Source organism: Syngnathus acus, chromosome 15 (genome assembly GCF_901709675.1).
Source record: "Syngnathus acus chromosome 15, fSynAcu1.2, whole genome shotgun sequence".
Lineage (NCBI taxonomy): Eukaryota > Metazoa > Chordata > Actinopteri > Syngnathiformes > Syngnathidae > Syngnathus > Syngnathus acus.
In genome coordinates, this window is record NC_051100.1 from 2,312,326 (window position 1) to 2,328,849 (window position 16,524).

General features: G+C 44.6%; 1 protein-coding gene across 13 annotated transcripts in view; it reads left to right on the forward strand.

Annotated features, from left to right (window-relative positions):
* The window catches only part of arhgef33 (Rho guanine nucleotide exchange factor (GEF) 33), a 54,061-nt gene extending 37,772 nt beyond the window's left edge, over nucleotides 1-16,289 (forward strand). For 8 of the 13 annotated variants that reach the window (XM_037272024.1, XM_037272025.1, XM_037272020.1 and 5 more), the window contains 18 exons: nucleotides 2,026-2,116; nucleotides 2,906-3,014; nucleotides 4,015-4,061; nucleotides 4,557-4,721; nucleotides 5,010-5,122; nucleotides 5,190-5,329; nucleotides 5,397-5,504; nucleotides 5,891-6,017; nucleotides 6,261-6,393; nucleotides 6,516-6,623; nucleotides 14,235-14,327; nucleotides 14,408-14,556; nucleotides 14,642-14,716; nucleotides 14,918-15,099; nucleotides 15,183-15,607; nucleotides 15,667-15,825; nucleotides 15,896-16,017; nucleotides 16,087-16,289. In XM_037272024.1, coding sequence (XP_037127919.1) covers nucleotides 2,954-3,014; nucleotides 4,015-4,061; nucleotides 4,557-4,721; nucleotides 5,010-5,122; nucleotides 5,190-5,329; nucleotides 5,397-5,504; nucleotides 5,891-6,017; nucleotides 6,261-6,393; nucleotides 6,516-6,623; nucleotides 14,235-14,327; nucleotides 14,408-14,556; nucleotides 14,642-14,716; nucleotides 14,918-15,099; nucleotides 15,183-15,607; nucleotides 15,667-15,825; nucleotides 15,896-16,017; nucleotides 16,087-16,168 — 2,289 coding nt within the window. In that variant the 5' untranslated portion in view covers nucleotides 2,026-2,116; nucleotides 2,906-2,953 and the 3' untranslated portion in view covers nucleotides 16,169-16,289. Of the gene's footprint in view, nucleotides 1-1,206; nucleotides 1,728-2,025; nucleotides 2,117-2,905; nucleotides 3,015-4,014; nucleotides 4,062-4,556; nucleotides 4,722-5,009; nucleotides 5,123-5,189; nucleotides 5,330-5,396; nucleotides 5,505-5,890; nucleotides 6,018-6,260; nucleotides 6,394-6,515; nucleotides 6,624-14,234; nucleotides 14,328-14,407; nucleotides 14,557-14,641; nucleotides 14,717-14,917; nucleotides 15,100-15,182; nucleotides 15,608-15,666; nucleotides 15,826-15,895; nucleotides 16,018-16,086 lie in introns of those variants that run through there. The other 5 variants (XM_037272029.1, XM_037272032.1, XM_037272030.1 and 2 more) reach the window with 5 other exon arrangements.
* Nucleotides 16,290-16,524: the final 235 nt, after the last annotated feature.

Sequence of the window (16,524 nt, forward strand, 5' to 3'; positions counted from 1 at the left end):
TGATTATTTCTTTATTTATTATTTATCTATTTCTTTATTTATTCATTTAATCATTTATTTATTTATTTAAAAACAAAAAACAAAAAAAAACTTGTTAATAAAATGAGCTTCATTATGTATTTTTTTTTATCGTCACCTTCCTAAAATAATAATTAAAAGGGTTTTCGCCCCAGAAAACAAGACACTGAGCCAAACACATACTGTATTCTATTTATTAATAGTTTTCTTTGAGGACTAGAATTTTCAAATTTTTGGACTCTGAAGACCTCTGAAGGGGTAGTAGGGTGTTTTTCAACAAACTTATTTTGACAGCTTCACCCTGCCACATTGACTCCCACTCAAAGCCACACTTCCTGTGTCCTTTTTTGGTCAGACCCAAGCCCTCATGAACTCACTTCCAACCTTCTCTCCCCCGCATCATCTGAGCAAATTGTGCAGGGAGGTCATTCACAGGTAATTTATGGCCCCCAGACCAGAATTTAATCTTGTTTTTGACAAGACGAATCCAAAGAATATCCTGATCTAGTCTCTCATTGCAACTGGCAATGTGGCTGTTCCAAATTATTTAATCACATTCAAATTCATGTTCGATGGGAGTCAGTTCACATATCAAAATAAATAAAGCTGAGATTCTCTAGTAAGCGTTATCTGGCGTGCTTTGCTTTTCGCTAAAAGCTCACCTGGTTATAACGCATGTTTAAAAAAAAAAAAATTCTCATAGCCCAGACAAATTAAGAAGATTGTGGTCTTGTTTACTAAACAACCAGTACTTGCCATATATCTCTGCAGCCCTGAACAGTTTTTTTTTTTATACTTTAATAAAAAAATCTATCGGCGGCTCGGTGGCGCACTGGGTAGCACGTCCTGTTAGGAGGGTGCGGGTTCGATTCCACCTCCGGCCCTCCCTGTGTGGAGTTTGCATGTTCTCCCCGGGCCCGCGTGGATTTTCTCCGGGCACTCCGGTTTCCTCCCACATCCCAAAAACATGCTTGGTAGGCCGATTGAAGACTCCAAATTGTCCCTAGGTGCGAGTGCAAATGGTTGTTTGTCTCTGTGTGCCCTGCGATTGGCTGGCAACCGGTTCAGGGTGTCCCCCGCCTACTGCCCGGTGACGGCTGGGATAGGCTCCGGCACACCCGCGACCCCCGTGGGGACGAAGCGGTTCAGAAAATGGATGGATGGAATAAAAAATCTAATTTGGATGAATGTCTTGTTGTTTTGCCGGACCATATTAGAACATTTGAACTTTAGTTGGGACTTTTTAGAGTCACTTTAGATAATGGCAAGTCTGTCTGAGTTTCAATATAATTGGTTAACACTACTCCGTTTTTTTTTTATTCTTGCTACGCATGTCACTTTGATTTTAATTTACAAACATGCAGTAAAGTACGTGCTAAATGTGTGTTTGAGTGGTTTTGTGCTCTCTCCAGCATGTGTTCTCCGCTTGTTGAAGAGTTGCTGGAACAGTTGTTCTCACTTATCTTATGATTAAACAACAGCGGAAGACACACATGACATTTTCTCACCAATTTTTCCTCTCCCCATACTTTGAATTGCAAGTTTTTGTGCTCAGGTTTCCTTTGACTGCACATTTCGACGCACACGCATGCAACACGGTGATATTTTGGCAGCAGGATGCAGATATATTTAGATAAAGGAGGCAAAGGGGAGACAGGTGCTGACATGCGTGTGTGGGTTAGCCACAATACAAAAGATGCAGACAAAATGTAATTGTGCAAAATAACGTCTTTTTTAATCACTTTAACGTTTTCTTTATTGACTTTATTTTTTAATTTCATGAAATATAGATGACACAAGACACGAAATGGAAAAAAAAACAAATTAATTGTGCATTTAAACTACGTTAAAATGTAATAAACATTTGGCAAAAAGTGTTTGGCACATACTGTTAATTTATGATTAAGAATAACAATTTATCTTTCTCTCGACCATACAAAATATTCAACTATTCACTGTAAGGTTATGCAGAGGAAGCTGACATTGTTGCTTTTCCTCCCATTACAGGTGCTCATGTGCGTGCATGTGCCACACAGACTGTTTGCACCTGTGTAGCAAAAGCGTGCAGATGTGGTGTGGAGCCAAACACACTGCACGTGTGAGAGTGGGTTCAATTCAGTTTTATTTTTAGATTGCAAATAAAAAAAATTCTTTAGCTTGGGACACACAAGCACTCATTTCACGCATTCATTTTTTTTTTATACAATTGGGGAAGCCGACTGATCTTTCCTCAACACATACACTGTGTCAAAGATGTAGTACACAATACTGACCAACAGAGGTCATTAAATGTTCAAAGAATGATTGGAGTAAACGAAAGCAGAAAAAGGGTTATAGAATGGGGGGAGGGGGGCAGAAAGGAGCGATTATCCACGTGACCAAACATACTGTCAGGGGCAGAAGCTGACAACATGACAAGACAGAAGGAATTATGAAAGGAAGGAACAGAGGAAAACCCTTACCATACTTCTTTTTTTTTTAAAAGCCTTACTATACATGGTGATTTTCAAATAAAAGTCAAAGACTACAGTCTTCACCATAACCTCCTAACCTTTAGAGGCTCAGGTCAATTAGTGCAGCCCAGAGGTCAAAGCAAAATCAGTGAAGCAACATTTTGGCGTTAGCAATTTCTTAGTGACTCAATTGATTGATGGAGCGGTTAGGGTTAGGGTTAGGGTTAGAGTGTGTGCACTTTTGTGACGTCTGATTTGATTGCAATTTGGTGTACAGTGTGATGCTCTGACGTCTGTCTGCGCTGCTTCTGCACAAACAAGGATCTCTTTGTGTGCACAAGACAAATCACAGGACTCACATGCTGTTTGCAGGGGAGGGACGCTAACGTGGGGCCTTAACTTAATCATTTTCTTCTTCTTCGTGTTCTTCACGGGAGGCGTTAGCACAAGGAACAACTGGACTTCTCTGCAAGGATTAAAACATGGACGATAATTCCCGAGACGCTCAGGATCACACAGAAGATATGTCACCACACAAAAAAGGTATGAACATTTTTTTTGGAGGGGGGGGTATTTTGATTTATTTTGCTCAGAACAGTAAAGCATAAACAGGCCGTGTACATAAGTCTGTCATATGAATGACTAATATTAGTGACGTGCAAACAAGCCAAAAGATGAGCGGCACAGACGTTTGTCATATGAATGACTAATATTAGTGACGTACTAACAAGCCAAAAGATGAGCTGAGTCTGAAGCAGAGGTAAGTATTTATAAAATGTACTTAAGTAGAAGTACAGTTCAAAGTAGAAGTACAACAAACAAAAAAAGTGCCTTCACAAAATTGTCAGATGCATACTATGTACTATCAATAATGTCTCACACCGAGGAACAATTATAAGGCAATCAGAATGAAATGAATAATAACTGAAATAATCAATACATATTTCAATAACACTTTTGTAAATTACAAAAGTTTGTCTTCTGGTATAATGACCTCTTCGCAGCCTTTTAGCAGCCCGCCCGCTGTGTCCGTGTGTCTGTTCACATGACAGCGTAGTTAGCATTGTTGTGCCTTCAGGCTAGGCTGGCCGTGTGGGTGTTGTCAGTGCTGAGTGTGTCCTTCTGGTGTATGGGTATTATACAGTCATGCACACACAAACGAAGAACAGTTTCATAACTAAATGACCCAGTGACGACAATGACAAAATCGATGCTAGCCTCCTTAGCCAGTCTTTGGAGCTTAACATTGTGTTTAGCGTTAAGATAAAAAACTTTTTTGAAGAACTGTTCACCATCTGCTAAAATGTTGCTTGTTGTGAAGTTGACTTGAGGTCAGTGTCACTGCATTAAAATATTCATTTTGGTGGCATCTTCTTGCCATGGACCAATATTGAAGTGAGTAGAGGAACTTCAGGTAGTCAGGACATAGCTATGTCTAATAGAAAAGAAATATGCTTTGCTGCCACCTTGTGGCTAATACAAACATGTTTCTATTTTCTGTTGTGAGCGGTGTTGGAACAATGTGTTTTATTTTGTTGTTCAGATGAAGAAGATACAAATTTGCAGGACGCTAACATGGAGGTAGCTCAGGTGAGAAGATCTCTATTGTTCTGCTATCTATTCACATGCACAACACATCAGTTCCATACGCAAGCTCCGCTAATAGGTCTGAATAAGAGAGTCAGCTAATCGGAACAATCTCTTTCTCTGGCTCTTTGTTTCCTCCATCTTTCCATCGCTGGTATTGGTCATGTGAAAGGCATCAGGCGGAAAGCATGTGTTCGTCTTTTCCCCTCGACGCTATCAGTTTGTCGACTGTACCTGAAAGCGCAAACATTAGTCTTGACACATAGTAGATGCTTTTAAAAATAATGGTCTTGTAAATTTCAAAAATCCTTGACTTACTTTGTCTTTTACTCTACGTGCACCCACGGCCAACAACGAGGCACTCGAAAGCGCACCTTCTCTTTGTACGTCTTCACCAATTAACTTCCAACATGTTTTATGTATTACGAAACAAATTCATTTGACAGAATCTTCAATCACTTTTGAAATGAGAAATAAACAAGCATTTTAACCACACAGCTGCAGGGCCTGGTGGCAGAGCTGCGCGAAGGGCTTCGCATTTCCGTGGCGGAGCTGTGCGAGCTGCGCCAGAAGGACCGGCGATTAGAGGGAAACCTGCAGGCTCACCGGACCGACGTGGATGATAAGATTATGGGCCTCAAGAACTCACTCAACACTTTCAAGGTGCTGGACACACCATCGAGTAGACCTCGCTGACCCAATACACACATGTACACACAATGAGTGTATTCTGGATGGAGATGGAAAAGCATCAGTAGCTTAATGAGGAACATCTGACTCAATGGAAGCAGCGGGGTAATTTAATAGATTAGACAAGAAGGCAGCAAGGCTTAGACATTAAAAGCAAGCAAGCTCCAACTTTGGTTCTCCTTCCAACCCTTTCTCAAACTTCTACCCAGGACACATCTCAGGTCCCATCACCCAAAACAAGCTAATTGTTTCCCATTGCAGGAGGAGCTGAGCACTGCGTTCTTCCACATCCAGCACGTATCCAACAGACAACAGGAGATGATCAAGCAGCTAGAACAGCTCCAGCCAGACGCCCCCATCAACGTCCCACAAAGGTAGCGAACTGTAACGCTATAAGAAAGGCAAGACACACACATACAGACTTCTGATGGGTCCAAAAAGCAGAAAGAGTTCCAAGTCGGATGTGTTGAGCGCATCCGAGGACGAGCGCATCTGTGCACCCGGCCGATCGGAGCTCAGCATCTTCCAGGGGTACTTTGGCGACTCGCCGCAGTCGCAGAGGAGCGTCACGTCTTTACAGAGTGAGCATCAAAATGGTGCATCGTGGAAAGGCTTGAATTAAGTTAAATTCGATAATATGTGTTGTAGCATCTGTTTCGGAGCAGCAGAGATGTGGTTTGTCCAGAAATCCGGCGTGGGGGGATGGCAGGAATGGTAAAGAGGACACAGAAACGCTCAACAGCCTGACTGAAAACAGTAAGAAAACACGGCTTGATCGATTCTGTCATGTTTTCATTGACCCACAACTCAAAATCAATTTTTTTTATAGAGCACGTCAACAACTGTCATTGTCAGAAAGTGCTGTAGAGAGATCAAAAAGAAAACGTCAAGTAATAATAATCAAATAAAAATACATTTGAATTATTTTTTAATGTCTCCATTATACAAAATATACCACAAATAAATTGAATTAAGGATAACAGTAAAAGCCAATAAAAACATGAGATAATATCAATGAATACAATAAATGAAATACAATTATCTAAATAAAATAAGCCAAATTGAACTTTTAATATGAGGGCAAAGACCAAAATAAAATGAAATAAAAGCTTGTTTAAAAATCTGACAAATATTTCTTGCAGGTATGAGACAGAAAGCCGCCTTGGAGCTTCTGGAGTCGGAGAGGATCTACGTGTCCCACTTGTCCCTGCTGCTGAAGGCCAACATCTCTTTCAACGGCTCGGAAGCGCTCGCAGCGAAGGACAAACGGTGAGAAGATCGAATTCGTTATTAGTCCACACACCTACGCGCTCACCCGTGATCTAAATTGACAGGAATTAGAAGGCAGGAAATGAAAAAATCTAATAACTTACTCCAGCTTGTTAATGTCATGGCTGTTAAGCCTCCATGCACGAGTTTACACAACGGGACCATTTTTGAAATATCGCCGCATAATGCGTTAACATGCGGACAACCAAAATCCCCTAAATTGATGATGTCACGTCTTCCCAGGCCGTTTCCCAGCTCTTTGAGGTTCCTGATCCAGCAGCACTTGGACCTGCTGCACACCCTGCAGGAGCGCGTCCTCAGGTGCCAGTGGCAAGGCATCATGGGAGACATCTTCATGAGGCTCACCAGTAAAGAGGTGCCCTCACAATCATTTAAAAGCATTAGTGCCAAATGATTGTGAATGCGTGGAGGTCCAACGCTTGGCAAATATGTCAAATCAATCACAATCCATGACTTTACTGTTTTTCCCCCCCCTAGAGTGATTTCCTCGATTTGTACGTTTCCTATCTGAAGGAGCTGCCCGATTGTCTGGCCGTGGTCACCGTGCTGGCTTCCAATGCTGTCAAATCGTCCGCCTTCCTGGAGGTAAAAGACACAACCATCCATTTTTGATTAAATAAAATAAAAAATTAATAAAAATTAAATATAAATAAAAAAATAATAATAAATAAACAAATAAACAAACAAACAAATAAATAAATAAATAAATAAATAAATGAATGAATGAATGAATGAATGAATGAATGAATAAATAAATGAATAAATAAAATACATACATACATACATACATACATACATACCAGTGACGTACGGTGAGGTTCATGACTGGGGAGGCACTGACGTCACGGTTGGGGAACGCTGCTCTAGTGTATTCATTCTTTAATTTGAACTATTTTAATTAAAACTCATATCAGCAGTCTTCACACAACACTCAATAAAGCACATGAAATCAAAAACTGAGAGAAAGTGAAGGGAACAATTCGGTGAATGATTCTTTTGAGTGAACCGATTCTAAAGATTCAGTTCACTTCAAACTGGAATGCACATCACCAGTACAAAAGAGTACAGACGGCCACTGGCTTCCAGGTCGAAATAGCCCTAACCCCAAACCCTAAGAGCTACTCTAACCCTAACCCTAGCTCCAGCTCTAACCCTAGCTCTAACCCTAGCTCTAACCCTAACTCTAGCTCTAACCCTAACCCTAACCCTAACCCTAACCCTAACCCTCTACCTCTACCTCTACCTCTAGCTCTAGCTCTAGCTCTAGCTCTAACCCTAACCCTAACCCTAGCTCCAGCTCTAACCCTAGCTCTAACCCTAAACCCTAGCTCTAACTCTAGCTCTAGCTCTAACCCTAACCCTAACTATAACTATAACTCTAACTCTAACTCTAGCTCTAGCTCTAGCTCTAGCTCTAGCTCTAGCTCTAGCTCTAGCTCTAACCCTAACCCTAACCCTAGCTCTAACCCTAACCCTAGCTCCAGCTCTAACCCTAACCCTAGCTGTAACCCTAGCTCTAACCCTAGCTCTAACCCTGGCTCAAACCCTAACCCTAGCTCTAACCCTGGCTCAAACCCTAACCCTAGCTCTAACCCTAGCTCTAACCCTAGCTCTAACCCTAACCCTGGCTCAAACCCCCTAGCTCTAACCCTAACCCTAGCTCTAACCCTAGCTCCAGCTCTAACCCTAACCCTAGCTCTAACCCTAGCTCTAACCCTAACCCCAGCTCCAGCTCTAACCCTAGCTCTAACCCTAAACCCTAGCTCTAACCCTAAACCCTAGCTCTAACCCTAGCTCTAACCCTAGCTCTAACCCTAATCCTAGCTCTAACCCTAACCCCTAGCTCTAACCCTAACCCTAGCTCTAACCCTAACTCTAGCTCTAGCTCTAGCTCTAACCCTAACCCTAACCCTAACTCTAGCTCTAGCTCTAGCTCTAGCTCTAACCCTAACCCTAGCTCTAACCCTAATCCTAGCTCCAGCTCTAACCCTAACCCTAGCTCTAACCCTAACCCTGGCTCAAACCCTAACCCTAGCTCTAACCCTAGCTCTAACCCTAACTCTGGCTCAAACCCCCTAGCTCTAACCCTAACCCTAGCTCTAACCCTAGCTCCAGCTCTAACCCTAGCTCTAACCCTAGCTCTAACCCTAGCTCCAGCTCTAACCCTAGCTCTAACCCTAACTCTAACCCTAGCTCTAACCCTAACCCTAGCTCCAGCTCTACCTAACCCTAGCTCTAACCCTAATCCTAGCTCCTAGCTCTAACCCTAACCCTAACCCTAGCTCTAACCCTAACCCTAGCTCTAACCCTAACCCTAACTCTAGCTCTAGCTCTAGCTCTAGCTCTAGCTCTAACCCTAACCCTAACCCTAACCCTAACCCTAACCCTAACTCTAACTCTAGCTCTAGCTCTAACCCTAGCTCTAACCCTAAACCCTAGCTCTAACCCTAAACCCTAGCTCTAACCCTAGCTCTAACCCTAGCTCTAACCCTAGCTCTAACCCTAACCCTAGCTCTAACCCTAGCTCCAGCTCTAACCCTAGCTCTAACCCTAGCTCTAACCCTAGCTCCAGCTCTAACCCTAGCTCTAACCCTAACTCTAACCCTAGCTCTAACCCTAACCCTAGCTCCAGCTCTACCTAACCCTAGCTCTAACCCTAATCCTAGCTCTAGCTCTAACCCTAACCCTAACCCTAACCCTAGCTCTAACCCTAACCCTAGCTCTAACCCTAACCCTAACTCTAGCTCTAGCTCTAGCTCTAGCTCTAGCTCTAGCTCTAACCCTAACCCTAACCCTAACCCTAACCCTAACTCTAACTCTAGCTCTAGCTCTAACCCTAGCTCTAACCCTAAACCCTAGCTCTAACCCTAAACCCTAGCTCTAACCCTAGCTCTAACCCTAGCTCTAACCCTAGCTCTAACCCTAATCCTAGCTCTAACCCTAACCCTAACTCTAGCTCTAGCTCTAGCTCTAGCTCTAGCTCTAGCTCTAACCCTAACCCTAACCCTAACCCTAACCCTAACCCTAACTCTAGCTCTAGCTCTAACCCTAACCCTAACCCTGGCTCAAACCCCCTAGCTCTAACCCTAACCCTAGCTCTAACCCTAGCTCCAGCTCTAACCCTAACCCTAGCTCTAACCCTAGCTCTAACCCTAACCCCAGCTCCAGCTCTAACCCTAGCTCTAACCCTAAACCCTAGCTCTAACCCTAATCCTAGCTCCAGCTCTAACCCTAACCCTAGCTCTAACCCTAACCCTGGCTCAAACCCTAACCCTAGCTCTAACCCTAGCTCTAACCCTAAACCCTAGCTCTAACTCTAGCTCTAGCTCTAGCTCTAACCCTAACCCTAACCCTAACTATAACTCTAGCTCTAGCTCTAACCCTAACCCTAACCCTAACCCTAACCCTAGCTCTAACCCTAACCCTAGCTCCAGCTCTAACCCTAACCCTAGCTCTAACCCTAGCTCTAACCCTAACCCTGGCTCAAACCCTAACCCTAGCTCTAACCCTGGCTCAAACCCTAACCCTAACCCTAACCCTAACCCTAACCCTAACCCTAACCCTAGCTCTAACCCTAACCCTAACCCTAACCCTAACCCTAACCCTAAACCCTAACCCTAGCTCTAACCCTGGCTCAAACCCTAACCCTAGCTCTAACCCTAGCTCTAACCCTAGCTCTAACCCTAACCCTGGCTCAAACCCCCTAGCTCTAACCCTAACCCTAACTCTAGCTCTAGCTCTAGCTCTAGCTCTAACCCTAACCCTAACCCTAACCCTAACCCTAACTCTAGCTCTAGCTCTAACCCTAACCCTAACCCTAACCCTAACCCTAGCTCTAACCCTAATCCTAGCTCCAGCTCTAACCCTAACCCTAGCTCTAACCCTAACCCTGGCTCAAACCCTAACCCTAGCTCTAACCCTAGCTCTAACCCTAGCTCTAACCCTAAACCCTAGCTCTAACTCTAGCTCTAGCTCTAACCCTAACCCTAACCCTAACTATAACTCTAACTCTAGCTCTAGCTCTAGCTCTAACCCTAACCCTAACCCTAACCCTAACCCTAACCCTAGCTCTAACCCTAACCCTAGCTCCAGCTCTAACCCTAACCCTAGCTCTAACCCTAGCTCTAACCCTAACCCTGGCTCAAACCCTAACCCTAGCTCTAACCCTGGCTCAAACCCTAACCCTAGCTCTAACCCTAGCTCTAACCCTAGCTCTAACCCTAACCCTGGCTCAAACCCCCTAGCTCTAACCCTAACCCTAGCTCTAACCCTAGCTCCAGCTCTAACCCTAACCCTAGCTCTAACCCTAGCTCTAACCCTAACCCCAGCTCCAGCTCTAACCCTAGCTCTAACCCTCGCTCTAACCCTAAACCCTAGCTCTAACCCTAAACCCTAGCTCTAACCCTAGCTCTAACCCTAGCTCTAACCCTGGCTCTAACCCTAATCCTAGCTCTAACCCTAACCCTAACCCTAGCTCTAACCCTAACCCTAGCTCTAACCCTAACCCTAACCCTAACCCTAACCCTAACTCTAGCTCTAGCTCTAGCTCTAGCTCTAACCCTAACCCTAACCCTAACTCTAGCTCTAGCTCTAACCCTAACCCTAGCTCTAACCCTAATCCTAGCTCCAGCTCTAACCCTAACCCTAGCTCTAACCCTAACCCTGGCTCAAACCCTAACCCTAGCTCTGACCCTAGCTCTAACCCTAACCCTGGCTCAAACCCCCTAGCTCTAACCCTAACCCTAGCTCTAACCCTAGCTCCAGCTCTAACCCTAACCCTAGCTCTAACCCTAGCTCTAACCCTAGCTCCAGCTCTAACCCTAGCTCTAACCCTAACTCTAACCCTAGCTCTAACCCTAACCCTAGCTCCAGCTCTACCTAACCCTAGCTCTAACCCTAATCCTAGCTCTAACCCTAACCCTAACCCTAACCCTAGCTCTAACCCTAGCTCTAACCCTAACCCTAACTCTAGCTCTAACCCTAACCCTAACCCTAACCCTAACTCTAACTCTAACTCTAACTCTAGCTCTAGCTCTAACCCTAGCTCTAACCCTAAACCCTAGCTCTAACCCTAAACCCTAGCTCTAACCCTAGCTCTAACCCTAGCTCTAACCCTAGCTCTAACCCTAATCCTAGCTCTAACCCTAACCCTAACCCTATCTCTAACCCTAACCCTAGCTCTAACCCTAACCCTAACCCTAACTCTAGCTCTAGCTCTAACCCTAACCCTAACCCTAACCCTAACCCTAACTCTAGCTCTAGCTCTAACCCTAACCCTAACCCTAACCCTAACCCTAACCCTAACCCTAACCCTAGCTCTAACCCTAATCCTAGCTCCAGCTCTAACCCTAACCCTAGCTCTAACCCTAACCCTGGCTCAAACCCTAACCCTAGCTCTAACCCTTGCTCTCACCCTAGCTCTAACCCTAACCCTGGCTCAAACCCCCTAGCTCTAACCCTAACCCTAGCTCTAACCCTAGCTCCAGCTCTAACCCTAACCCTAGCTCTAACCCTAGCTCCAGCTCTAACCCTAGCTCTAACCCTAACTCTAACCCTAGCTCTAACCCTAACCCTAGCTCCAGCTCTACCTAACCCTAGCTCTAACCCTAATCCTAGCTCTAACCCTAACCCTAACCCTAACCCTAGCTCTAACCCTAACCCTAGCTCTAACCCTAACCCTAACTCTAGCTCTAGCTCTAGCTCTAGCTCTAACCCTAACCCTAACCCTAACCCTAACTCTAACTCTAACTCTAACTCTAACTCTAGCTCTAGCTCTAACCCTAACCCTAACCCTAGCTCCAACCCTAATCCTAGCTCTAACCCTAACCCTGGCTCAAACCCTAACCCTAGCTCTAACCCTAGCTCTAACCCTAACCCTGGCTCAAACCCCCTAGCTCTAACCCTAACCCTAGCTCTAACCCTAGCTCTAGCTCTAGCTCTAACCCTAACCCTAACCCTAACCCTAACTCTAACTCTAACTCTAACTCTAGCTCTAGCTCTAACCCTAACCCTAACCCTAACCCTAGCTCTAACCCTAATCCTAGCTCCAGCTCTAACCCTAACCCTAGCTCTAACCCTAACCCTGGCTCAAACCCTAACCCTAGCTCTAACCCTAGCTCTAACCCTAGCTCTAACCCTAACCCTGGCTCAAACCCCCTAGCTCTAACCCTAACCCTAGCTCTAACCCTAGCTCCAGCTCTAACCCTAACCCTAGCTCTAACCCTAGCTCTAACCCTAGCTCTAACCCTAACTCTAACCCTAGCTCTAACCCTAACCCTAGCTCCAGCTCTACCTAACCCTAGCTCTAACCCTATCTCCAGCTCTAACCCTAGCTTTAACCCTAACTCTAGCACTAGCTCTAACCCTAACCGGAGCTCTAACCCTAGCTCTAACCCTAGCTCTAACTCTAACCCTAGCTCTAACCCTAGCTCTAATCGTAATCCAAACCCTAACCCTAGTTCAAACATTAACCCTAGCTCCAGCTCTAACCCTAGCTCTAACCCCAGCCCCAGCTCTAAACCTAATGCTAAACTTTAGGGAGGTGTATGGTCATATGGGGCAGCACACGAGCAACTGTGTTGCAAATTTTCTGATAAAATCTTTAGGCTCCACTGAGAATCGAACCCGTGTGGCTGAGGTGAGAGCCCAGAGCACTAACCACTACACTATGGAGGCCTCACTCACATTCCATGGAATTAATATGGTTTTATGGAATAGCTCACAACGTTTTTTTGCGCCACAGACCGGTTACGTGTCAGAAATATTTTCGCGGACCGGCCTTTATATGAATAAATAATACATTTATGATAAATATATAAATACGATGAAATAAAATGATATGACTATTTATTTCTTTTAGTAGGGTTTTTTTGAGTTTTTCCTTGCTCTCTTGGGAGCATAAGATCAGGGGATGCTTTGAGAATAATTGTCAATGATATACGTATATATGCATATATGTGTCTTTGGTGACATTAGGTACTGTAAATCCCTGTTCACTTACCTGTGCGGCTCAAGAATGTCAAGAATGTGTATTTGACTACTTGCTCTTTATTTTGGGGGACACCTACACATATTACACAACGTAAAACACATACATAGTGTCATATAAAGCAGTTAACCAAATGTCAAATTTTTGTTTTCATGCCCAAAAAAATCAAAACAAGGAATAAAACACCAGACAAGTTTTAACAGGTTTTTAATGTTTATTAAAATAATAATAATACCAGTATTTCAACCCAGCAATCTAATGTGAAATTGCAGTAGATATACATACACATATTGTCATATAAAGCAGTTAACCAAATGTCTGATTTTTATGTTTTAATTGGCGAATATAAAAAAAAGGAATAAAACACCAGACAAGTTTTAACATAAATGTTTATTAAAAGTAAATTTCAAACCAGCAATCCAATGTGAAATTGCAGTAGATATATTGGATAACAATATTTAAGCGTGTATATGCTTACACGTTATTTAAAAACTACTATAAGTGTTATACCACTGCATATAGTGTTCACCAGCTCAGTGGCCTTGTGCTAGAGTGTCCGCCTTGAGTCTGGGAGGTTGTGGGTTCAAACCGCGGCCGGGTCATACCGGAGACTATAAAAATGGTACTCAGTTCTTCCCTGCTTGGCACTCAGTGTAAGGGGTTGAAATGGGGCTCCCCTGCTGCTCACGATCATTGGGACTTTTACTTATAAAATCAAGGTTACCCAAAGAGAAGCATAATCTCCCGTTTTTGCATAACGGCGCATCCCTTCACGCACTAAAGTTAGCCGTTGGCTTGGAGAAAACGTGCATAAAAGAAGTGGTGTTTCAGTGAGTGGTACTTTCTTTCCTTGGCAAATCGTAAATCGACATTCCGGCTTACAGAGTTCACGCCACGAGGGAGACGTAACACGTTCTCTGACTGATCCGTTGATGCACGGGAAGGAAGGCAGTTGACCCATTAACTCGTTCGCGAACGGGAAAGTCAGGATTCCTTCCCTCACTGATCCGTTCTCGCGATGAACTCCTCTCGCCTCCCTGATACATAGTACATACATAAAATAGTCTTACCCAAATGTATCCAACCTAACAATTCCGTTGCATAAGAATGGGTGACACTTGATTGCAGTTTGACCTATTTTTTTCCGATTGGTCAACATGAACCGCGCCCTACTTCTTGCTCTGATTGGTTGTCTCAATGTTTTCAAGAATGACGTCATGGGAGACGAGTCCAGACCCTCACTGCACACGTTGCTCCTCCAACCGGTGCAGAGAATTCCGGAATACTTGCTTTTGCTGCAGGTGACAAAAAACACACACAAAAAAAAAACATTTTTGTCCTTAATTCCATCCATCATCAAGTGTGTCACGTGTGTGTTTAGGCTTTGCTGAGGCAGACGGAGGCCTCGCACCCAGACTACTATTTGCTACTAGTGTGTATTCAGCAGTTCCGCAACTTCAACAGCCAGCATCAGCACCTCCTCCAGCGTAACCAGGAACTCCTGATGCACAGCCGCCTGGAGGTCAAGAGGTCTGCACGACAACAAAAACAAAACAGCATTCATCCTTAAACACAACATAGGGAAATACAGACAACGTGTGCGCGTGTCTCCTAGTAGCAGGTCGTCCATGAAGCAGCTTCTAAGGAACATGGAAGGCGGCCTTCAAGGATCTCCTTACCCTCATAGCAAGTACGGCTACAGTATTTCACTTTCAGGCCACTAGATGGCGTAAAAAAATAAATCAAGGGGAAGCAGTTCTAGAAATGGCAGACTAGTATTTTGGAAACTTCTCTCTTTCAGACTGATAGTGGAATAATTACATATCAAATCAATAATACCATACAAAAGATCTTGATTTGCTTTTTTGGGGGGCTTTTTCGACATGGACAGGGAGCACGCTAATCAGGCCAAACACAGCAAGCAACGTCTTCTGGAGCAGATCCAGTCCAGCCATCGCTTCCACGAGCGGGATCGTGTGCAGGAGCCTGAAGTTAACTGTTACGATCCCGAGTGGGGGACTCAGCTGCAGTTCTGCAGCCCTGACGTGGACTCGCGCAAACACAAAGCCACAGGTGATATTTGCAAAGTTCTTGTTAGGGCCCAAAAAAGAAGAGATAAATACAAATTTGAACGATGAGCATCTTTTGGCTTGCAGGTTTGGGTAGCATTCCAGAAACAGAAGCATCCGAGCGCTCCGGCCAGCATCGCGTACCTGCCAGACCCTCAGAATTCCGGCAGGTCCAGCCAGGCTCGGCTTTGGCCGATGCCTTGGAGGAGTTCCTTCTCCCTCCAGACCCTCCTGGGATGGAGTGTCTCTACGAGGAGGAAAGTAACTCCCTCCACAATGCGTCCGCGTTCGACCGCAGCTCTACGCCCTCGTCCGACTCGTCCATCGACATCGCCTTCGTCAAGTGTCCCAAAAGTCCCATAACTCCATCGCGCCACGCACCAACAAACCGGGATTTCTTTGGCAACGGGTACAACAAACCTAATCGAGCGTGCGGCTCCCCGGACGAAGCTGTGCTGATGCACCACGCTTATCAACGCCCCCTTCAGGCCAGCCAGCGTCAAAAAAGCAAGGTGAGCTCACACGGTACTCAAGTTGTGAGATTCTTTTGACGCTTTTGCCCTCTTTGCAGTCACTGAACGGACTGCAAATGGACAGCACAGCGATGGAGAGCGGCCACGCCAAACTGGAACGGCAGGGCAGCAGAGGGTGCGGCACGCCGTCTCGTAAGATCCACAGCTCGCCGGTGAGCAAGAAGGACTGCGAGAAGCCCAGTGACGACCTTCATGGGGTGCTCAACATTTGAATGGATTTGACGGGCAGAGGTTTACTTTATGAACTAAAACGCTCACCCTTGTCAGGTCCCCGCCATGCCGCCGTGGGCCGATGAGGAAGATCACCATCACACGCCCCTCAGCGAGCGAAGCCGCAAGCAAGACAAGGGAGGCTTCAGGAGCTCCTTCAAGAAACTCTTCAAGAAGAAGTAAGAAGAATGATACCGTCCGTCTGTTTTAGTAGGGCAGTCGATTATGAAACGGTTGCTTTCTCGCAGGGGCGGTGATGACGATAAGAAGAAAACGGCAGAGAAAGGTCAAGAAAATCAACAAGTGGATGTTAGAGGCACTGCAGTGTGAACCTGTGTTGAAGTAAAGCAGAATATTATACACAATATACACCGAGCCCTGCCGCATATCGCAAACATCACATCAATTTTGATAAATACATCAAGATGGCCGCAAAGCACAACCGTTTTCATCCGAACAGAAGAGTTGGGAAACTCCTACTTCGCCCATCTCTAGCTTCAATTTAGATGTATCAGATTGTAGACATGTTTATATGTTTGAGCTATGACAGTTAAAGGATGTAAAAAAATGGGTTTTGCTTTTTGCTTTAAATGTTCCAAATAAGCTGCTGTTAAGTGTAATTTTAGTATAAATAAATGACATGTATTTCCTCACTTGACTATATGGAGTAAATTATAGTTTCAGTA